Source organism: Auxenochlorella protothecoides (genome assembly GCF_000733215.1).
Source record: "Auxenochlorella protothecoides strain 0710 unplaced genomic scaffold scaffold124, whole genome shotgun sequence".
NCBI lineage: Eukaryota > Viridiplantae > Chlorophyta > Trebouxiophyceae > Chlorellales > Chlorellaceae > Auxenochlorella > Auxenochlorella protothecoides.
This window is the reverse complement of record NW_011934327.1, coordinates 82,616-103,358: the sequence shown is the minus strand read 5'-3', so window position 1 is coordinate 103,358 and position 20,743 is coordinate 82,616. Positions and strand designations below refer to the sequence as shown.

General features: G+C 64.8%; 8 protein-coding genes across 8 annotated transcripts in view; 6 read left to right on the top strand and 2 right to left on the bottom strand.

Annotated features, from left to right (window-relative positions):
• F751_1193 (hypothetical protein) overlaps window positions 1–2,153 on the top strand; it is a gene marked incomplete at both ends in the record, with an annotated part of 4,162 nt that extends 2,009 nt beyond the window's left edge. Inside the window, 5 exons of the mRNA XM_011402081.1 lie at window positions 45–73; window positions 320–439; window positions 689–836; window positions 1,081–1,289; window positions 1,574–2,153. Coding sequence (XP_011400383.1) covers window positions 45–73; window positions 320–439; window positions 689–836; window positions 1,081–1,289; window positions 1,574–2,153 — 1,086 coding nt within the window. The remainder of the gene's footprint in view (window positions 1–44; window positions 74–319; window positions 440–688; window positions 837–1,080; window positions 1,290–1,573) is intronic.
• A 458-nt stretch (window positions 2,154–2,611) lies between these two features.
• On the bottom strand, window positions 2,612–4,208 carry F751_1192 (Indole-3-glycerol phosphate synthase, chloroplastic; the record flags this gene model as incomplete). Its single annotated transcript, XM_011402080.1, has 5 exons — window positions 2,612–2,773; window positions 3,034–3,177; window positions 3,301–3,456; window positions 3,681–3,827; window positions 3,990–4,208. 5 exons carry the CDS (start codon window positions 4,206–4,208, stop codon window positions 2,612–2,614), a joined length of 828 nt encoding a protein of 275 aa, XP_011400382.1.
• Window positions 4,209–5,074: 866 nt separating this feature from the next.
• Window positions 5,075–8,140, top strand: F751_1191 (hypothetical protein; the record flags this gene model as incomplete). The annotated part of the gene is made up of 6 exons (XM_011402079.1): window positions 5,075–5,158; window positions 5,267–5,437; window positions 5,576–5,958; window positions 6,088–6,409; window positions 7,499–7,766; window positions 7,911–8,140. 6 exons carry the CDS (start codon window positions 5,075–5,077, stop codon window positions 8,138–8,140), a joined length of 1,458 nt encoding a protein of 485 aa, XP_011400381.1.
• Window positions 8,141–8,895: 755 nt separating this feature from the next.
• F751_1190 (hypothetical protein) lies at window positions 8,896–9,977 on the top strand (the record flags this gene model as incomplete). Its single annotated transcript, XM_011402078.1, has 3 exons — window positions 8,896–9,078; window positions 9,236–9,384; window positions 9,812–9,977. The coding sequence occupies 3 exons, from the start codon at window positions 8,896–8,898 to the stop codon at window positions 9,975–9,977; spliced, it is 498 nt and encodes a 165-aa protein (XP_011400380.1).
• Window positions 9,978–10,349: 372 nt separating this feature from the next.
• F751_1189 (hypothetical protein) lies at window positions 10,350–11,182 on the top strand (the record flags this gene model as incomplete). Its single annotated transcript, XM_011402077.1, has 3 exons — window positions 10,350–10,543; window positions 10,735–10,962; window positions 11,164–11,182. The coding sequence occupies 3 exons, from the start codon at window positions 10,350–10,352 to the stop codon at window positions 11,180–11,182; spliced, it is 441 nt and encodes a 146-aa protein (XP_011400379.1).
• Window positions 11,183–12,158: 976 nt separating this feature from the next.
• Window positions 12,159–16,280, top strand: F751_1188 (U6 snRNA phosphodiesterase; the record flags this gene model as incomplete). The annotated part of the gene is made up of 10 exons (XM_011402076.1): window positions 12,159–12,212; window positions 12,483–12,583; window positions 12,672–12,803; window positions 12,891–12,971; window positions 13,409–13,476; window positions 13,610–13,783; window positions 14,854–14,866; window positions 15,321–15,358; window positions 15,474–16,024; window positions 16,215–16,280. 10 exons carry the CDS (start codon window positions 12,159–12,161, stop codon window positions 16,278–16,280), a joined length of 1,278 nt encoding a protein of 425 aa, XP_011400378.1.
• A 142-nt stretch (window positions 16,281–16,422) lies between these two features.
• On the bottom strand, window positions 16,423–17,685 carry F751_1187 (ATP-dependent Clp protease proteolytic subunit; the record flags this gene model as incomplete). The annotated part of the gene is made up of 4 exons (XM_011402075.1): window positions 16,423–16,529; window positions 16,737–16,842; window positions 17,161–17,373; window positions 17,524–17,685. 4 exons carry the CDS (start codon window positions 17,683–17,685, stop codon window positions 16,423–16,425), a joined length of 588 nt encoding a protein of 195 aa, XP_011400377.1.
• Window positions 17,686–18,303: 618 nt separating this feature from the next.
• On the top strand, window positions 18,304–20,529 carry F751_1186 (hypothetical protein; the record flags this gene model as incomplete). Its single annotated transcript, XM_011402074.1, has 4 exons — window positions 18,304–18,411; window positions 18,591–19,124; window positions 19,370–19,457; window positions 20,375–20,529. The coding sequence occupies 4 exons, from the start codon at window positions 18,304–18,306 to the stop codon at window positions 20,527–20,529; spliced, it is 885 nt and encodes a 294-aa protein (XP_011400376.1).
• Between the last annotated feature and the right edge of the window lie 214 nt (window positions 20,530–20,743).

Genomic DNA, 20,743 nt, shown 5'->3' with positions numbered 1-20,743 from the left:
AGGTGTCCCTCAACGTCCTGCGCAGCGACGCCTCGGCGCTGCAGTGCTACGAGGCCTACCACGACGCCGTGTGGTGAGTCGGCGGTGGCGGGAGCGCGGGTGGGGTGCGCAGCACGCGGGCGGCAGGTGCCTGTGCGCCTACCAGGACAGGAACGCGTTGGGTCCACGGGGGGCTGGAGTGGGCATCCGGGGTGACCTGGGGCCTGGGGGTCGCGGCGTGGTCACGAGTGACCTGCCGGGCTCTGCAGCGGCGCAGCCTTTGACCCTCCCCCCCCGGCGGGTTCAAGACCAACCCTCCACCTGCACCTCCGCCGGCCAGGTACGCGGAGATGGGGTCCAGCGCGGCCATCCTGCGCGCCGGCTTCAACATCGACTCGCTCATGCTGCGCTACCAGGGCGTGGACTGGCGAGACACCAACAACTGGGGCTGCAGCGCCGCGTGAGCTGGGGGTGGGGGGGGAAGGGGGTCCGCGGGGGGCGGTGGGAGGGGCATCTGAGGCAAGGAGGGGCGCGCATCGGGTGGGGAAGGGGACGCCGTGGGGCCGGGTGGGAGCGAGCAGCGGAGGGGCCCTCCTCCCCGCGCGCACCCCCGCTCTCCCTCGGCCCTTCGAGCAGGGGTTTCCTGGCACGTGGCCGTGCACGCCAGAGCCGCCGCCACCGCTCACGCCCTCACCCTTGCGCTCCGCAGGCTGAACCCGTACGCAGAGTACATGTACGACGGCATCAACCTCTCGCCCTTCGAGGTCATGTTTGTGAAGATGAAGGAGTATCTGTTGGAGGCCAACTGGACCACCGCCACCGAGATCAAAAAGTACACGGAGTGGGCGCGCGACCGGGTGAGTGGTGGGTCGGAGGGGGGTAGGGGGGGTGATGTGGGGGAACACCGCCCGCCCCCTCTCAGGCCATCCCCAGGAAAGGGTCTGGGCCCGCGGTGGCTGGGCGTCGCTGCGGCGCACTGAGCTCCTCCGCTTGCCGCGGCGCCGTGCCCGCTGGCGGCTTGACCCTGCCACGTGCCGGCACGCCTGGCCCCCTGTGCTCCCCTCACTCGTCTCTCGCCCTCTGCCCCCGCCACCCCTCCAGGGCCAGGGGCTGGCCTCCAACGAGTACACGGCCAAGCAGGAGCACCTGCGTCGGGTGAAGGTCCTGGGCATGCGCGAGCGCGGCCCCGCCTGCTTCGACTTTGACTTTTACAAGCTGCGCAACCCGGACCTGCCCATCCCGCCCTGGACCGCCGCCCACATGTGGGACCACTTTGTGGACTTTGGGCAGCACGAGGGACGCGTGTTCAGGTGGGCTCGCAGGACAGGGGTGGAGCGGAGGGAGGGAGGGAAGTGCGGCGTGGGAGGGGGGTTGGGGGGAGGGGGGTGGAAAATGGGGGTGTGCATGCAATCGTGCTTGCAGCGCTGAGGCACGCCTGCAGGGGTCCTCGACGCTCGTGGGAAGGAGAAACCGGGGCCTCATGCAGAGCCTGCGCGGTATCTGCAGTGGGCGGCATCCCGGCCTCCCTGCCCCGTCTCTGACCCTCCAGCCTGCCACGACCACCCACGACGACGCACCCCCCCGTCCCGCGCAGGTTCAAGTGCACGAGCCCCGGGGTCAAGCCAAATTTCGCCCTGCCCTCCCCACCCCCACCCGTCACTCCGGCGGCCGGGGCCTCGCAGGGCACGGACCCGCGCTCGGCGGCGGCAGGCGCAAGTCAGGGCGCGGGAGGCCAGGCGGAGGCTGGGAGCAGGGCCGCCGGCGCTGCGAGTGTGGGAGCCGCCGCGGCGGATGCCCAGGGCGCCTCGGCGCAGGGCGAGACGTCCCAGGGCGCCTCGGCGCAGGGCCAGAGCACGGCGCTGCAGGGCGCCTCGGCCCAGGGTGCATTGACCCAGGGCGCGGCAGTCCAAGGCACCTCGACCCAGGGCGCATCAGCTCAGGGGGCGTCAGCCGAGGGCGCGTCGAGTCAGGGCGGGTCGACCCAGACCCTGGGCGGCTCGACCCCGGGCACGGCATCCCAGGGCGCGTCCAGCGCGGTCACGCAGGCCGCGTCGGGGGCGGCGCAGGGGCTCGGCGTCGGTGTGGCCGCGGGCTCGGCGGGTCTCGCGGGGCAGGGCGAAGCCACGGCGAACGGGCAGGCCGGCGCTGCCCTTGCCAACCCGGCGCTGGGGTAGGGCCAGGCCCAGCCCAGTCCCGAGGGGCCCCGCCAGCTGCCAGGCCGCCGGCACACTGCCTTGAGCCCGGCGTCGCAGTTCAGTACGGGCTCGACCGGGGCATCTGCCATATAAACTGCCTTCACCCAAGTACTGCTCATGTGGACAAGGTCACTGCGCGGCGCCCTGCCTCCGCTCGACCGCGCATGCTTCACCCCGACACAGAAACCAGGTCCTCGGACCACCCCCCCCTGCCCTCTTGCTATGGCTCTGCTCCCTTATACACTTGACATGCTCCTGCATGGATGTACACGCCATGCCATGCCCACGTGCGGCGGCAGGACGTCTCTTGAACCAGACACAGCAAGGCTGTCCTGAGACCCCCGGAATGAGAGCCCCGTGCCGAGCCAGATACAAAAGAGGGGGCCGTTGACAGGTGGCATCGACCCCGGCGGTTCACGCTATCCTGCCCAGGTGCCTCACTCCCCCAGCAGGGTGCGCACCGCCTGGGCGACGTCGCCCTGCCGCACGAGCGACTCGCCCACGAGCACGGCGCCGCAGCCGGCTCGCCGCGCCTCCTGCACGTCCTCGTGCGTGAAGATGCCGGACTCGCCGGCCACCAGGAGGCCCCGGCGCTGGACCTGGGAAGATTGTGTGTGTTTGAGAGGGGAGGAGGAGGGGGGGGCAGTGGCGCGACAGGCATCTGCTGCCATGGGGATGAGGGTCGAAGGAGAGGGTGCATCCGGGCACGAACAATGCTCCTGCCCACAACATGCGACACATGGGTTGCAGCGTGTCCAGACCCAGCACCTCTGTCGATGGAGGGCACGGTACGCAGATACCCATCGCGCCTACGCCCCTCCCCCTTCGCGAGGCAGCGCCGCACGCACCCGCCGCCCACCTCCTGGCCTGGGACGCTGGCCATGATGTCCGCACTGTTCTGCAGGGAGACCTTGAAGGTCCGCAGGTCGCGGTTGTTGATGCCCAGCATGCAGCCGGTCAGGTCCAGGTCCAGCATGCGCTGCATCTCTGGCACATCATGCACCTGGGGAGAAGGCGTGGGGCTGTCAGCAGGGTTTGCGGGGAGCGATGAGCTCAACACCTGCCCTGGAGCGCAGCAGCGATCCAAGTTGAACCATTTGGTTTGGAGCGCGGCGAATCTGTTCACCTGGGACCCCGCATCCACACGCACCTCGATCAGGCACTGCATCCCCAGGGATCGGGTGGCCTTGGTCAGGTACTCCAGGTCGGGATTGGAAAGGACGGCGGCGATGAGCAGGACTGCGTCCGCCCCATAGGCCCGAGCCTTGAAGATCTGGTACGCCTGCAGGACATGGCATCGGTGTGACGGCGATCGAGGGCCCATGGTGAGGGCTCAAGGAGCTGCATGGTTGCTGACTGACAGCGGCGAGCTTGGCACAAAAAAGTGCAGGCGGTTGCCGGCATAAGTTTGAGCAGGATCAGGCCAGGGCACGCAGCTGTCCCCGCTCACAGCTGTGCTTCACAAGCACACACTCTAGGCATCCCCAGAGACAAAAGGCAGCTTACCTCTACAATGAACTCCTTGCACAGGAGCGGGCAGGTCACGCCAGCCCTCCGGATGGCAGCCAGGTTCTCAAACCCGCCCTGGAAGAACTTGGCATCCGTCAGCACCGAGAGGCAAGCGGCACCGCCCGCCTCGTATCCTTGCGCGATCTGCGAGGGAGCCAGGGCGTGTGTGGGCGGGTCTTGTGCAGGGCGTGGCCAGCGCATCACAGCATGGGAGAAGCCTTTCCCTTTCAGGGACTCAAGGTGGACTGTACGAGAATATCCTGCCTGGCCTCTGGCTGTTGTGCAGCGGCAATGCACAGCGCTCACCTTGACAGGGTCAAAGTCGGGGCAGAGTAGACCACGAGAAGGTGAAGCCTTCTTCACCTCCGCGATGAGCCCAGGACAGCCCCCCCGGGCCTCGGACTGGGCCTTGAGAGCGCCGATGAAGTCGCGGGCAGGCTTCGCGCGCTTTGCCTGCTCTGCCAGCTTGGACAGGGGTGTGCTGGCCCGCCACTGCTCGATCTCCACCGCTTTATACCTGGCCATTGAGAGAGCAGCACACGAGGAGGGTGAGGGAAGAAGGGGGTTTGGAGGGGACCTGGGCACGAGCAGAGTGCACAGGCAACTCTGGATGCCCACCAGCTACAAGTCAGGAGGACACATGAGGGGATACTCGATGCTCAAGGAATCACAGATGCATGCCTCATGCACAAGGCACCCACCCACCAGACGATCTCTTCGAGTATGTTGCGTGGCTCATCCTCTGGAGTGGAGGGCACCTTGAAGCCCAGAGGCCCGCAATTCCGGGCGGAAGCGCTGTTTGGTGGTCTCCGTCGAATAACGACGCTCTGCAGGTGGAGCATCGGGGCTCTGAGGCCGTGGTGAATGAGTCCAGGCAGGGGAACTACGTGAGTGGGGTTCCCCGAGTAAAGCCGGGCATCGACCGTGTTGCCACATGCACACCCACCTCGGAGGCTTCATGGGTAACAGAGGACATGGCGCGTGGCACGCAGGGGTCAACACGCTGCCTTCGACTGCGGGGAGCGGCTAGCCTGTTGCCTGGCGCTCCAGAGGCCCTGCCCTTCACCGGCGCACCGCTCAGCTGCATAGCTGCTGGAGCATGCACCGAGAGCATTTGTGTTACACTGTGAGAAGCGAAAGATACATTCACGGTCGCGAGCCAACCTCGGTCGTCTACATGTGATTGAGTCAATTGGGCGCTTCAGATATTGGAAAGATGGCATCAGGAGCGCGATGCGCAGCGGGGGAAATCGCAGTGATGGGCAAACAAAGCAGGACAGTGGATAGTCCTCATGCATAACTAGAAATAGGATTTTGCAGACGGTGTGCTACACCCCTGATCATCTGGGTGGAGTGGGTGCCTGGGCGAATCCCCCTTCCGAGCCGGCCAAATGGCGGACGATGGCATCACCAACCTGCTGATCCGTCGGCAAGATGTGGACGATTTCCGCCTCGTGAATGACTTCACAGCACATGTGCGCACTGGGTTGCATGTCATGCACGGCAGCACGAGCAGAGCCGAGTCGCAGTGCGGAGCCAATGGTTCCGCCCGATCTCACCGCCACCCACAATGATCCCCGCAGACTCCCATTCGGAGGTTGAAGCATGTGATCGAAGGAATCTGCGCCATCCCCACCCCCCACCAGCGGCTCCTGTTCCGCGGTCGTGTGCTGGAGGACCAGCAGCATCTGGGAGATTATGGCGTTGAGTCGGGGTCTGCCATCCACCTGGTGGTCTACCCCATCGCCGGCGTCGTGGGCTCCCGGCGGGGGGCCCCGGGGCCCCTCCTCCCAGGCGCGGCAGCGGGGCGTCCTGCACTCGCCGCCGGTCCCCACCGGCAACGGACCCCCCCGGCCCCTGCCGCCGGCGGCTCCGGCGCTGCTGACGGGCAGAGCCGCCCCACCTCCCTGGACATCTTCTCCGGCCTGACCTCCTTCTTCGACTCCGTGGAGTATGGGGGGTCCAGGATGCAGGACCTCCCGCCCCTGCCCTTGGCAAGCGCCGGCGACCCCTGGCCCGCCCCCACACCGCGCCAGCTGGCGGCGCAGGAGGGCGAGGCGGGGGCCATGTGGCAGCGCCACCTGCTGCGCGGCGTGCGGCGCGCGCTGCGCAACGACCGCGCCCACATGACCGGCCTGGATCGGGCGCTGCGCCGCGCGCTGCGCCGCGCGGGGATGCCGGAGGTCCACGACCGGGGGGAGCGGGGGTCCTGGAGCGACGAGGACGGGAGCGACGGCGAGGACAACGAGTGGGAGAGCCTGGGCAGCGAAGAGGAGTGCGAGGGCTTGGCCTGCGGGGACTCGGGCAGCGAGGACTCCTGCTCGGGGCCGGCGCCCCGCGGCGCCGCGCCCCGCAGGCGCGCACCCCACGCCCCGCTGCAGGCGCTGGCCGGCGCGGCGCTCAGCGCGCTGCTGCGGCGCTACCTGGGCCTGTTTGGCACGGGCACGGGCCCCGACAACCCCAGCCACGGCGTGATGGGGCGCCGGCTGCGCAGCCTGGCGCGCTCCCTACTCCACATGCACTGCTGCCGGCGCACACCGCCCCCCGTCCTGCAGGCCGACCTCCAGCTGCTGCAGCAACACCTGGCGGTGGTCGGCGCGGCCGCCGCCGAGCTGATGCGCGTGGCGCAGTGCTACGCGGCCTGGCTGGGCCAGGACAACGCCTGGATCACGCGTGCCGAGCCCGGCTACATCGCCGTGCTGGGCACCGACTGGCAGGGGCACGCGGTGACAAACCTGCCGCCCCCCCGCCGGCGCCCGGCGGGGTCGGAGCTGGACGGCCGGCGGCTTCGCATCCCGGGTGAGGGCGCGGGCCGTGAGGGGGTGGGGGGGGCGTGGCGGGTCGCCATGCTGGAGAGGTACTCAGCAACGCCGAGGTGGCATGCGGTGTGAAGGCCCCCGGTCCAGGGGGGGTTGTGCCATGGGCACGTGCCAGAAATCGAGTGGGCCGGGGCTGCCCCGCCGCGTGCCGGGGTCTAGGACGCCTCAAGACCCCGCTCTGGCACGCCTCGCTGCGCAGGTCCCGGCGTGCCCAACGTGTACGCCGCGCCGGCGCAGCATGCGCAGCAAGCGCCTGCTGAAGGCCCGCCTGTCGCCGCCGGACCATCCGCCGGCCCTGGGACCTCGGCCCCGGCCGTGCCACCGCCGGCAGAGACGGGTCGTCAACCTTCGGCTGCTGCTCCCGACCCCTCCGACGCAGCTGTTCGGGGCCCCGCGACCGCAGCGACGGCACCTGCGGCCCCTCTCAGCACGTCGGGCGCTGTCCTGCAGCCCACCGGCGCGGCAGGGAGCAGCCAGGCGGGGGCATCGCCCCGACCGCCAAAGCGCAGCACCGACTCCGAGGCCGGCCCCTCCAGTGGCCCCGCCCCTGCCACAACAGAAAAGGGGGCGGCGGAAGCAACGCCGGCAGGTGCGGCACCCTTCGCCCCGGCCGGGCCTGCGCCCGTGGGCGCAGGCCCTGCGCCTGGCGCGCAGGCGGCCCCCAAGCCCCGGCCGCCTTTCAAGGGCCTCAGGCCGCTGCCCTTGCGCCGCCCGGCCGGCAAGGGCAGAGAGGGCGGCGGCCCAAGCGGGGAGCCTGCCCCCGCTGCGCCGCCAAACGTGCCCCAGGCCCCGGCGGCGGGCCGCGAGGCGGGGCCGCCGCAGGCAGCAGGGTCTGACGCGGGAGTGGGGCAGGCAGCCGGACCAGGGGCGCCGTGCCCTCAGGCCCAGGCCTCCCAGGCTGGCGCCCCGCGAGCTGGCGCCCCGCGAGCTGGCGCCCCGGCGAGGGGCCCCGGCGCGGTGGCCGGTGTGCCGCCGGCGTTGGGCAACATGCTGCAGTCCATGCTGGGGTCGGGGGCCCCTTCCGCCGACGGCGCTGGGGGAGGCGGCGGGCTGGGGTCGCTCCTGTCCGGCATGATGAACAACCCGGCGCTGATGCAGATGGCGGAGTCGCCCGCCGTCCAGCAGATGATGGGGCAGATATTGGGTGATGGTGCGATCGAGGGTGGCCAGCAGGGCCACGTCCTCAGGGGCGCCACCCTCCGCGAGGCCTTCTCCAATCTGCTGGGCGAGGTGACGGCCGGCGGGGCACCCGGCAGACGGCAGGGTGCGACGCTATGCGTGGGAGTGTCGAGACATGCCCCGGGTTCCATTCATGACCGTCCCATGTCGGGGAAGGGCTCGCCACCCCTGTGCCATGCCGTCGCTGATGGTATCCCACAAGCCCAGCCCCCCCCCACCCCCACTGCAGGCTCGAGAGGAGGGCGGCCAGAGGACGACCTGGACCCATCCTCTGCCGAGGCTCTGGAAGCTGCCCTCGCCACCGCCCCTCCCGAGCTTGCTCAGACTTGGCGCGGGTGGATCACGCAGGATGCCGCCGCCGTCGCGGCCGCAGGCAACCTGGAGGCCCTTGACCAGGAATACTTCAGGGTCATGGCGCCTGCGGCCAGGCCCAGCGTGTTTGGCTCAGGAAGCCAGTGAAGTTGCCCCTGATCCTCTGTGATGCCTGATCTGTGCAAATGGGTGTTGTACAGAAACCATTGGGTACAGTGGGATTCGTCCAAGGGTTTCCGAGTATGGAGTCTGACCAACGGGACCGGGGGGGTACGCTGTGCGGCAACGGGAATGCGCAGTGCGTGCACGCATACTCGCGAGGGACCTGCTCTGGGCGTCCCATTAAGAGGCGTACTGCAGGCCCTGTCCGCATCGGGAAGCGCGCATGAGTCGGGCGCTGCGTGCGCGATGTGCGGTGAGACTGACTGCGTGTCACGTGACCAAGCGGTCCTGCCGGCATGGGCGCTCCCTTGCTCCGACCAGTCCGTCTGGATGGCTGCACGCCGCTGCCGAAATCCGATGTGGCTTCAGCACAAACCAGACCCGAGGAAAGGGATTCATAACCTCAGTGTGACGGCGGATAACGCTTGAACTTCCTGAGATCACTGCTGACTTGTGTAGCGCACCTCTTCAGTCAGCCAGACGACTTTTGGACTTTCATAATCATTGGAGGGGCTCATTGGAGAGGTACGTGGGATAGCGGTCATGACGACCTGGTCAACGCTTGCCCAACCACCGAGACATATTCACGACCCGGTTTCCCTCTGTTCTGGCTGTAGCCCGGCGTGACCTTGACGACTCCAAGCTCCGCCGGCGGCTTACTCACCTGTCCGTCCCAACCCTCCCCCCCTTGCTCGCCAGACAACAGAATGGCCAGCCACACGATGCTCCCTCTGCTTCTAATGTGCTTGAGCTTCAGCGGAGCGCTCGCCTGGCAGAAAGGCCGTGCGGTGAGTCCATGTTTGCAGTTGCGTGATCGGGCAGCGGGTGTCACATGCCTGAGCAGTACAGGTCTGCCTCGAACCCTGTCCGAACCATCCGTACCCCTGCAGACGTACTACGGAACCGACGGATGGAGCATTCATGTGAGTGGTAGGGCATCCACATTGGGATGGTGGTGCGCGTCTCCCCCGGGCGTGGCCCCATGCCCATACCGCCTGTCAGCCGGTTCGAAGCCGCGCACACCCCCGCAGCCCGGTTGCCTGGGGCGCGCACCAACCCTTCCTCGCCATCACTCCGCAGACTGGGTCGTGCGGCTTCGGCTATCAGTGGCCAGATGTGGGCACCGGGTTCGATGTCGCAGCCATCGCCGATGCCGCTCCCGAGTTCGGTGGGTCGTGCGGACGCTGCTATGAGGTGAAATGCGACCCCCAGTCCGCCGTCCCTGACGGGTACGGTCAAACCCACGAGCGGTCCTCCGTCTGTTACGACTCATCAAAGACCATTGTCGTTCGTACTGTCGACAACTGCCCATGGTGAGGCGGGAAGGAAAGGAAATGGGGGTTCCGCACATGGCAGTTGTGCATGGAGCAAGTATGATGTACTGCAAGCATCGACCCGGTCTGTCCAGAACGGTTTGGAATTTTGTGCGACCTAGCAAGCAAACACCTCACCCTCATCCCTTGCTCTATTTATTCCTATGACAGTGACTACCCCAATAATGCTTACTCCAACAAGAGGTGGTGCTGCTATGACAACGGGATGACGCACTTTGACCTGTCCATCTGGTGAGAGGGTGTGAACTGGGAGGCACGCATTGGTTTCTGCTTCTCCCAGCCCGAGGCTTTCCACTCATAAATGGTGTTCACCCGACCACAGGGCCTACGAGCGCCTGAGCGATGTGAAGTGGGGCGTCATGGGCATCCAGTACCAGGAGGTGCCTTGCACCAAGGCGGCCGACAACCCCGCGCCGCCCATCGCCAACCCCACCCCACGTGAGCGCGCCGACTTGTTTTCCTCAGCTTTACCCCGGCCGAGCGTTTGAAGGACCTATGCACTCCATCATCAATCACACTGTCCTCACTGCTGGCCCATGTTGCCTCTATCTTGCAGCCGAGGAGCCCCAGTCATGGATGGTGAAGCCTTCTGAGGATACCATCTACGTGAAGCGATTCGACTCCGTCGGCGAGCCTCAAGGTAAGCACAATCCCTTCGACCCTGCATAATCATGCTTGCAATCACGTGAGCTGCATGGAACAAGCAAGGCGCCTTGCTGTCTGTGTTGCCCTGCATCCCCTTCGCTCAGCACTACTCAGGTCCCTCGCCAGCCGGCTTCCTGCTGCGCCTCGCCTCACCCCTCGTGCCCTTCCCAATTATTTGTCCATCACAGGCGCTGTCACCGTGTCCGGCAACGTGGATGCTGCCCCCCCCTCGGACAAGATCACCTACGAGTCTACCTTCAAGGGAGGACTGGCGCCCAACAGCGTCCCCAACGGCTCCACCACGGCCTCTGCGGGCAGTGACAGCTCCTCGTCCAGCACCAGCTCCGAGGGCTGCACTGACAATGCTCCCGACACCGGCTCGTGCCAGCAACAGTTGGACTGGGGCAAGGTGAGCGGGGGGTGGGGTAGGCACTCGTGCAGGGAGATGCATTACCTGTTGGGTTGTGCTGTTGTTTGTGGTGTTGTGACCCTTGCCAGCATCAGACACTGCTGTGAGCCAGTAAAGAACTTGCCATATGTACTAACACCACTTTGCCACTGTACATGGACTCACACAAGTCCTTTACAACCCCACCACAGTGCAATGACGAGTGGCTCACCAGCGGCAACTTCTGCCAGACCACCTGCGGCCGGTGCAGCAGCAGCTCCAGCCCGTCGTCACCCTCAGAGTCATCGTCTTCCCCATCAGACGCTTCGTCTTCCTCCCCATCTTCCTCCCCATCGGGATCGTCTGCTGACTGCCAGGACACTGCAGTGCCGTACAGCATCAGCTACGGCTCCTGCCAGGATCAGAAGAACTGGGGCAAGGTGAGACGACATGCCTGGGCCCTTCTCTCGATGATTTTGGGAGCTTGTGGGAGCTTACTTCTAAGATTCTGCCTGAGAGAAGGACAGACTGCCAAGACGTTTGTGCGATGGACTGTTTTGCCATCAGCTTTCCAGTGTTGGCGTCCATCAGATCGTACAATTTCACCCTGCCCATCCCATTACAAACCCTTTCTCCCACAGTGCGGGGAGCAGTGGATGATCGACGGCTCTTACTGTGCCTCCACCTGCGGACGCTGTGGATCCAGCGACAGCGGCAGCTCATCCCAGTCCCCCTCGAGCTCCGGCGATTCCTCCTCATCTTCGCCCTGCGAAGATGCCCCTGTGCCAGAGGAGGCAGAGTGCTGGCAGCAGAAGCAGTGGGGCAAGTGCTCCGAGATCACTGCAAACGGCTACTGCAAGGCCACCTGCGGCGCATGCAGCGCGCCCACCGTCTCGGCCTACGACTCGTCCTTTGGCCAGGGACGGCGGCTGTGAAGGTTACTTCTTTCGTGGGTGGCCTGGCGCATTCGCCTCCCCCCCACGCATTCATTGCGAGGTCGGTCGGAAAAATTGAAGTGCAGCACTTCCAAGGTATAACAAGCCCCATACATTCATCGCTTTGCTACGACTCTAGTTTTCAATCACCCTACACCCGAGACATGGGAACCATGTCTGGATTTTTTCAATCAGTCAAGCTGATGTCTCTTCACCCAGCCTTCCATCACCTCCCTGCTACGCTTTCTTGCTCTCGTCATAGTAATAGAAGCAGACGGTAATGCAAAAGAGACAACGACTGTTGGGCTGTGGATTTGGAAGGCCCGTAATCACTCCCTGCTGTAGTCATGCGGAAACTGGATAGGGCGGCTTGCCCCCCGGGGGACCGGAGCATTGGCACCGTCCGAGGCATGACCTAGGTTTTTGTCGCTGTTGCGAATCTGCAACAAAAGCCAGATACGTATCACTAGAAAGATATCGGGAGGAAGAAACAGCCTGCTCGTGGACTTGCTCAAGTGGTGGGCTCACAATTCTCGAGCTGCGCGGACCGGATCCTTCAACGAGGCTGGCACCGCGATTTTGTAGATACCCTGGACCCCACAGTCTCCGGCAAAGGAACGATCCTCGAGAGGCATGGCGCGAGGAGGACTACTAGCCGCCTTGTGTCTCACAAGTGTGATTTATGCGATAGAAGTGTGTGCATGGACTCGTGGGAGAGCGGTAAGAGTGGGGTGACCGGCCTGTTCATGTCGACGGTGCGATCCCTGTCCACGAAATGCTCCCGAATGCACACATGCGCAACCCTTCTGCAGACATTCTACGGAGCGGACGGTTACAGTATTCATGTGAGTGGGAGCTGGTTTTACATGCATTTTTAGCGATTCATGTCGGCTAGGATCCATATCGCTGACATCTCCGCGATCTCGCAATACCGGCCAGGGCCGAGCATCACCGATGGACAGGGGAGTGTTTACTCATTATTAAATGATACAAGCACTCATACAAAACTCGTGTGCCCTCTTCAGACCGGCTCCTGCGGCTTTGGATTCCAATGGCCGGGCATCGGGACGGGGTTCGATGTGGCCGCCATGACGGATGCTGCTCCCGACTTCACCGATTCATGCGGGTAAGGTGACGCCGAGCAGGGGAAAGGGGGTCATGGCGTGTTTTTGTTCCCCTCATTCGACTGAAACAGCAGCATCACCCGTGTGCAGGCGCTGCTATGAGGTGCGATGCGATCCCACTCCCCGACTCCTGGACGGCTTCGGAGATTTACTGGACAGGAGTCATGTGTGTCTGGATGAGGCGGCCAGCGTCATCGTGCGGGTGACGGACAGCTGTCCCTGGTAAGCTGAAGCTTGGGGTTCGGGGGCAGATCTTCCTTGCAAGAACATCCTCGATAACTGGTCTTCCTTCATATGCCACTCTCGCAGTCGCTACCCTGACAATGCCTACTCCAACCAGAAGTGGTGCTGCTTCGACCATGGCATCACCCACTTTGACCTGTCGGTGTGGTGAGTGACTGTGTGAGCATGGGTTGCAGGGTCATGGAGGTGGTCACCAGGCACAGCGAAGAAGCTGGCGGTCATGAGCTCCTCTCATCTGTCCCTGGTGCTGCAATCGACCCATTCGCACTCCAACCTGAATACTCACCGCGGATGCACCTTGTCTGCCTCGTCTCAGGGCATTTGAGAAGCTGGCCAACACAACGTGGGGGGTGATGGGAATTCGGTATCGAGAAGTCCCATGCAGGGCTGAAGCAAAGAAGAAAGCATTACCCTGCCCACACCCAACACCAGGCAAGCCAAGGGGAACTTGCATGGGAGCTGATCAATTCAAGTCACGCCTCCCGTACCGCATCTTTGCGCCAGGGCACCCGCCGGAGGGTTGGGTTGTCTAATTTCTCAGTACACACTACTCTGAAATGCCCTGCAGTGGACCTTCCTCCGAGCGGGCAGACGCCTCCAAACAACTCGGTGGTCTTCGAGCGCAGGGATGATTGGGCAGGCAAGCTGCAAGGTGAGTTTGTGTAAAGCATGTAAGGGGATATACGAGATAAAGATGGGAACGTTATCATATACTGATCTCCTGCCTTGTCAGTAATGCAAGAGCCTCTTGCCCCACATGCTTGCACCTCCCAACCATACCACAGGCGCTCTCAAAATGGTACCAGATGGCCTACTCCGAAAGCAGGATGGGGAACTGCTCACCTTTGACCAGACCTTTCAGGGCGGCCGGGGCAATCAGTCCTCCCTGCTCGATTTCTTCCGTAACTTTCGGGTGGCCATGGACCCAGAGGAGATGGCGAGCAAGATGGCAGAACTGGGTGGGCAGGCGGTGCCAAAGGCCGCTCTGCCGCAGAAAGAGGACGTTCCTACCGCTGCAGCGCAAGGGCTGCCCTTCCTGCCCACCAGTCGCCAGGAGCTGGTGGACAGTGTGACCAACTTCTTGAGGGGACGAGGCCAGGGATGACCGCTCTCCTTTAGCCATACGAGCACATGGCCCACTTTGGGCGGCAGCGTGTAGAGCAATCTGGCAATTGTGAGCCATATTCCACGTGATGTTCGGTGTCTACATCATTTTTTCTCTGACATTCCCCACTGCGCAGCCCCTTTTACCTCCAAACAAAACCATACCCCGACATTGTGACCACCCTGCATGACAAGTCAAGGGCAGAGAATTCTGGAAGGTAAATGCTGTCAGGTACTTCAAATCAAGTCTGGTGCCAGAGGAAGACTAGGACTCCCACGTCATGTCAGGATCTCGGGGTATAAGGTCACACGACAACACCCCAATGCACCATGAGCTGGGATGGGGGGGGAGGAGGAAACTTCTCGTGCAAGAGGCTTATAGTAAGGAGTCAGCCATGATCCAAGTCCATGCCGTCATCCGTTTCTTGGACGTTTGGGCCTCCGGAACCTAATGTATGATGCCCCGGCGTCCCAGGTTGGGCAGAAGTTGTCAGTCGGCGCAGGGTTGTGGGCCATTGGGCATACTTGAGCGGCAGGGGTTCGGCATGACGATCACAGAGCTCCAACAGCGTGATCTCAGCCTCCTGAGTGCAAAGACGAAAGTTGGGGTGGCAGTTTAACCCTGAGTGTCTAACTGACCATGGTGGGTGCGACATGCGGGAAGCCTGTACTCACCTCCAGATTCTGCAAGACCTCCAATGTTTGAGTCCCGACTTCTACGCCTCCCCTCTCCAGCTCAAGCATGACGGCCGCAGCACCATCCAGTGCATTGATAATTCTCTGCATATAGAAAGTAAGACATGACTGCAGGCGGCATGAACACGGAGATATCATGCCGTCGATCTCTTCTGGTGAACTGACCTGCTCTGCCTCCTCCAGGCGCCTCAGATCCTCGCCCATGCTGGGCTCACATTCTTGATTACAGAAGCGGCCTTCTGGTGAGTAGCGCATTGCACTCGATTGCCTGCAGAGGTGTTGAGAAGTCGAGTGCCCATCTGCAGACAACAATCGCGCGCGGGCGCGCCTCGAACGCTCGGCAGGGCTGCAAAACTCCACCCAAAACTCACCTGGCGATTCTCGTAGAGCTGTCTAATCATTCAAACATACCACAAACTTCCTTGGAGGAAGCTATGCTCCGCAGACTGAATGGATCTTGTGGCATCCTACGGTAGCTCGCCGTCAGGCTCCGCAGTATCAGAGGGCAGTGCTCATGTTGAGGACGGTGGAGAGCTGACTTCCCACGAGAGCAAAGAGCCCTCCCCCAAACGCCTCAAGGTGGAAGCAGCAAGGCGAGTACGTGTTGTGCTGAAAGGGAAAGCGTGAGATCACTGGCCCGTTGGGAAAGCTCCTGCCCTGCACAAAACCTAAGCCCTTCATCACTCTTGAGAGCAGGCTGCCAGACCCCAGCGCCCTGCTGCAGCCCGATCAGGGTGAGGAAGCCCTGCAAATGCTGTTTAAAGCTCCCACCGGCCTGCAAATGCCATCGGAATAGGAAGGGCATTGACTCCACATTCACCCCCATCTCCCCCAACCCACCTCTCACAGCCGCCACCGCACCGGCGCTCGCACCTCCTACCCAGCGCATCCGCGCCTTCCCCCACGTGGAGGGCCAGTTCGCGGTGCACGTCACCCTTTCGGCCCCCGCCCCGCCGGATGTCACCCGCGCGCTGCGCGCTGCGCTCCCCCGCCTGCGCGCCGCGCTGCCCACCCTGTGTGGGCTGGACCTGGGCACGGGGCACGTGTCCCTTTCGCACACCGCCCCAGCAGCCGGCAGCCAGCTGGAGTCCCTGCTTCGCATGCTGACTGCCGCCGCGTGGCGGCTGGCCCCATTTGCCCTCGACCTGCGCCGCCTGGCCTGCCTGGCCAACGAGGACGCCAGCCTCGCCTTTCTGGCGATTGAGGGCCAGGGCGCAGGCGGCGCCTTTGCACGCGCGGTGCGCGCTGTGGACGCGGTCTTCCGCCGGCACGGGCTGCCGACGTTCTACGCGGAACCCCGGCCCCACGTCTCTGTGGCCTGGGTCCCTGGGGATGCGTTAGAGCGGCTGGAAGCAGTGCTGAAGCAGCAGTCTGTCCTGCTCCCGGCCTGGCACATCGAGGTGGGCATGGGCCCGAGGAGAGCGGGAAGTGGGGAGATCTGACGCCCAGTAAAAGGGACGACGTGCCAGCTCCGATCTACTCAGTGAATCCCAAAACTTGACTCAACAATCGGCCTCTTTTGCACACCCCAGATGCCTAGTTGTCCCTTCTCTCGTCTGCTCCACCTGCCCATTGCCCACACCCTTTCAGGCAACAGAGCTGGTCTGCAAGATAGGCCAGCGCACGCACGCCCTGAAGCTGGGCGGCGATCGCTGAGGGTGGCAGGGGTGCTGCGGCGGATTCTTTGATCAGGCGCCTCTTCGACAGCCGCCCACCCGGTGCAGCCGCCATGCCCTGTGCTCTCTGGCGGTCCCAGGGCGGCACAGCCCCCGGTTTCAAGTGACTGGCGGCCGCAGTCTCAAGGCGCCGCCGGCGTGTGCATCCTGGGCTGGATCACCTCGTCCACCACCCCAAAGTCCAGGGCCTCCTTGGCCGACATGAAGAAGTCACGCTCCAGGCACTCCTCTGCAGGTGGGGGAAGGAAAGCGAGTTAGGGTATGGAGTGTTGACGGCAGCGGCGCGACATGATCATGCGTGAGGAGGATGTGGAGCGGCGGTAGCATGGTCAGCCCTCTTCCTCAGGCCCCTCCCCATGTTGCTGCCAAACAAATCGTGCACATCTACTACTCGCCCCCCCCCCTCCCGCCAACTACGCCGCGCTTTCCAGCTCACCAATGCGAGGCTGGGTCTGGCCCGTGTGCTGGACGTACAGGTCGTTGAGCAGGGACCGCATCTTCAGGATCTCCTTGGCCTGGATCGCGATGTCGCTGGCTTGACCCTGGGTGGGGGAGCGTGGGCTCGTGCAGCTTTACCAGGTGAGCTGTGGAATGGCGAGGGGTGGGGCAGGACCAGACGCCACGGACCAATGCCAGGCGCCAAGTTTTGTGCAAGGCCGATGTTGCTCTGCCATGACTCCAGGCCAAAGTTCATGGATGCCTGAACTGAGGCAGTCGTTTGACCTGCCAAGAGCATCCAGGCTATGTCCAGGACCCTTGTGGATCCACAAACTTCAAAAAAACCGCTCTATCAGAACCCTGTTTCAGAAGCCTCCTCCACCCCCCCCCCCTTGCCAACTCCCTTTTCCCACAGTCCGCACCTGCGCGCCGCCGCTGGGCTGGTGCAGCATGACCCTGCTGTGTGGGAGGCTCCGTCGGTGCCCCGGCTCCCCAGAGGCCAGGAGGAGGGACGCCATGGAGGCTGCCTGGCCCACCGCCAGCGTGGCGACGGGGCAGCGAATGTACTGCATGGTGTCGTAGATGGCCAGCCCTGCGGTAACCACACCCCCAGGGGAGTTGATGTACATGCTGATCTGTACAGGGAAATAAGGATGCGAGCGGAGTGTGGTGAGGGGCTGGCCAATTGCATTGAAGGGGGAGCGAGGTCCTGCTCCCACTCCAGCAGGTGCAGGCAAGGGATCAGTCCACGGCCTGAACTCCTACCCTCCTCTTCCTGCACCCACAGGCTTCTCGGGGTGCTCCGACTCCAAGTACAGGAGCTGGGCAATGATGAGATTGGCGCTCGTGTCCTCGATGGGCCCGTTCACGCACACGATGCGCTCCCGCAGGAGGCGGGAGTAGATGTCGAAGGCCCGCTCGCCCCGAGAGGTGGATTCTACTACCATTGGCACCAGGGCATAAGACCGCAGGGCACCCAGCAGGGACCTCTCCTGCAGGGCGCGGGGGGTCGTGATGGGTTTACCGGGTGACCTTCAGGCATACAATCAAGTCTCCGATCCGTTTCTCACCGCTTGGCGGACGCTCCTACTCAGCATTGTGATCCAGTGGACCCTTCCCCCGAGGCGAGCGCCTTTACAGGAGCCGCGTGACGGTCGATGAGTCTGACCTGGAGTAATTAAGAATGGTCATCAAAATTCTTGATGGGTGTCAGGGTCGAGTCTTGTGGGGAAGGTTTTTTGCTACGCCGGGGGGATCGGTCGCGCCCGGAGGGTTTGGATGACCAGCCCCTTGCTGGGGGGCTCCAGTCCCATGATGGACAGGCATTCGCCAGGACCATGAGCCAATACGAGACGAGAATCAATTTTCCGAATTTGGAATTGGTGAAAGAAGGAGCTTGAGGTGCACCCCGTCATTGACCGCGTGTCTATCATTACAGGAGTGCCCCCAGCTTGGGCTCGACCCCGCTGGGACAAGGCTGACACACGATCTCTACAGGATTTACAAAAGAACATGTAGCCTACATACAAGAGTTGAGCATGCCGGCGCTATCCGGCACTCCAAAGATGGAGGCCGGTGAGGAGACAAGCCGGTGCGACGTGGACTACATCCACCGCGTCTTCTCCGTCCAGGACCATTTCCCCGCCGAGGAGATCGAACACATCGCGCACCAGGTGAGCATGGCGGCGGGCGCTCGCTCCACAGAGTGCTCATCCCATGCGGTTGCCTGTTGGGTGCTGGGTGTAGCGGCTCTCCTGCTTGAATTCCCAGGGCCCACAGGCGTGCTGGTCTCACATGCCCTCCCTTCACAGAGCCTCACCCAGCCCCCACTCCCGGAATGCCCTCTCGCCAGGCCGGCTGCAGCGAGGCGGAGGTGCGGGCCCACCTCATGCGGCTGCAGACCAAGGTGCGCCTCGCGCTCAAGGCTCAGGCGGTGCACCCCCCGCCGCCCGCCCACCTCGGCTCGCAGGAGGCGCGCTCGGCGGCGCGCGCGGCCACCCTGGCCCGCCTCGACGCGCTGCTGGACGGCTCGGGCGCCGTGGCCGGCGTGGCCCGGTGCCCCGCCTTCATGGTGCTGGCCCGGGGCCCGACCACCCCCGTCGTGCGCTGCGCCGTGCTGCGCGCGCTGTGCGCGACGTGCGAGGCCCGGGGCGAGGCCGCGGCGCTGCTCACGGGGGCCGGGGCGGAGGCGCTGACCACGCACGCCGTCACCTGGCTCTGCGAGGGCGAGGTGGCGGCGCACCACACCGTCATGCTGTGCGCGCTGCGCGCGCTGCGCTTGCTACCGCCCTGGCACGGCGCGCGGGCCGAGGCGCAGCTGCTGCGCCGGCGCGTGCAGGCGCTGCGCGCCTCGCGCCTCCCGGCCGTCGCCGCCGCGGCGCGAGAGGTGGAGCGCGCCTGGTGGCCGGCGGAGGGGGAGGCGGCGTGCGGGGGCCCCCTGCCCCGTTCGGGGGCCGGGTCCGAGGCGCCTGAGTCCCCGCCGCCGGCGGCGCGGGGACGGGCGGAGCCCCACGGACCCGGCCGCCCCCGCTCAGAGCCGCGGCATGCAGCCTCCGGCGCGGCCAAGCGCGGTGCCGCCTCGCTGCCGGCGCCCTCCTCGCAGCCCAAGCGCCACGCCGTGCCCCAGCCCAGGGGGGTGGTGTTGCCGAGGAGGCACTCCTCGCCGGGCCCGGCAGCAGCAGCGGCGCCAGCCACTCGGCCTGCCGCTGCTCCCAGGCGAGTGGGCCGGGACTCTGGCTTGTCGGGGAGAAATGTCTTGACACCCCAGTGCCCCAGGCCCTGTTTCCGGGGGCATGCCTCGCATTTACTTCTCCGGTGCCCAGCGTGCGTGCATCACACCCCTGGGTGTGGTTGTGGGCATAGAATGGTGTTCGTCGCCGAGCCCTCGGTGGCACCTCTGCCCAGCGTCCCCGCCCCCCCCCCCCATCACGATCACAATCCCGCAGTGTGGCACCAGCGTATCATTCCGGCACCCTGCAATCCATGGACGACCGCCGCCACAGGCAGGAGCGGGGCCATGCAGGGGCGGAGCAGGCATCACGAGGCCCCGGCGCCGCCGACGCGCCCAGACAGCCGGCCCCGGCCCTGGCCGGCGGCCCGAAGTCGGTGCAGCCCCTGCCCGACCGGCGCTTCGCGCAGATGCCCCCCATCCCGGCGCCCGTCGCCGCGGCCCTGGGCCGGGCCCCGGCGCTGCTGAGCGCCGAGATCCGAACGGCGCATGCCGAGCACGCGGCCTCGCTGGCGCTGGCGCGCCTGCGCCGCCTGCGCGGCGCGGAGGTGGATCTGACAGAGTGCGAGGCGGGGGTGGAGGCCACCGCGCCGCGCTGGCGCGTGCCCGCCGCGGCCGCGGCGGGCAGGCTGCGCCTGCAGTACGGCCGGGAGAGCGCGGAGCGGAGGGCGGGGGCGGGGGCGGCGCTGCACGCGCGGCGGGGGTCGACGCCCTCCCTCCTCCCAGGCACGTGCAATCGGTGGAAGGGCGGGCGCTGGCGGTCGCATGGACCATGGTCCGCCCAGGGGGTGTTCGTGGTTGACTCATCTCGCGACCGGGTCCCTCCTCGCCTTGATCTGGGAGCACAGGGTGGGCATGGCTTGTTCCTGGATTCCCCAATCACCCCTGGACTCCCTCACCATGAACAGATGCGCTGGATGCAGACACGGCGCCCCCTCAGCCGCCCGCGGCCATCCCTTTCTTCCCCGTCGATCAGGGGGAGATGGAGCAGCAGCAGATCGCCATGATGCAGGCGGGGGTGCGCCTGCCAGACTATTTGTTCAGGGGATTCGCATGTGTCTGACATGGTGGCAACAGCAGCAACATAGTTAGCAGGGAAGCTCATGGCAAACTCAAGATCCTGCGGAGCGCTCAATGAGGGTTTACGTGACGGTCGTGCGAGAGATCCTCATGACACATGAGAGCAACGTACTCTTGGCATGAGCTCCAGGTCGCATAATGTAGCAAATTCGCGCGCCCATGAACACAACACCGTGTCACAGTCCGTGCATGGAACC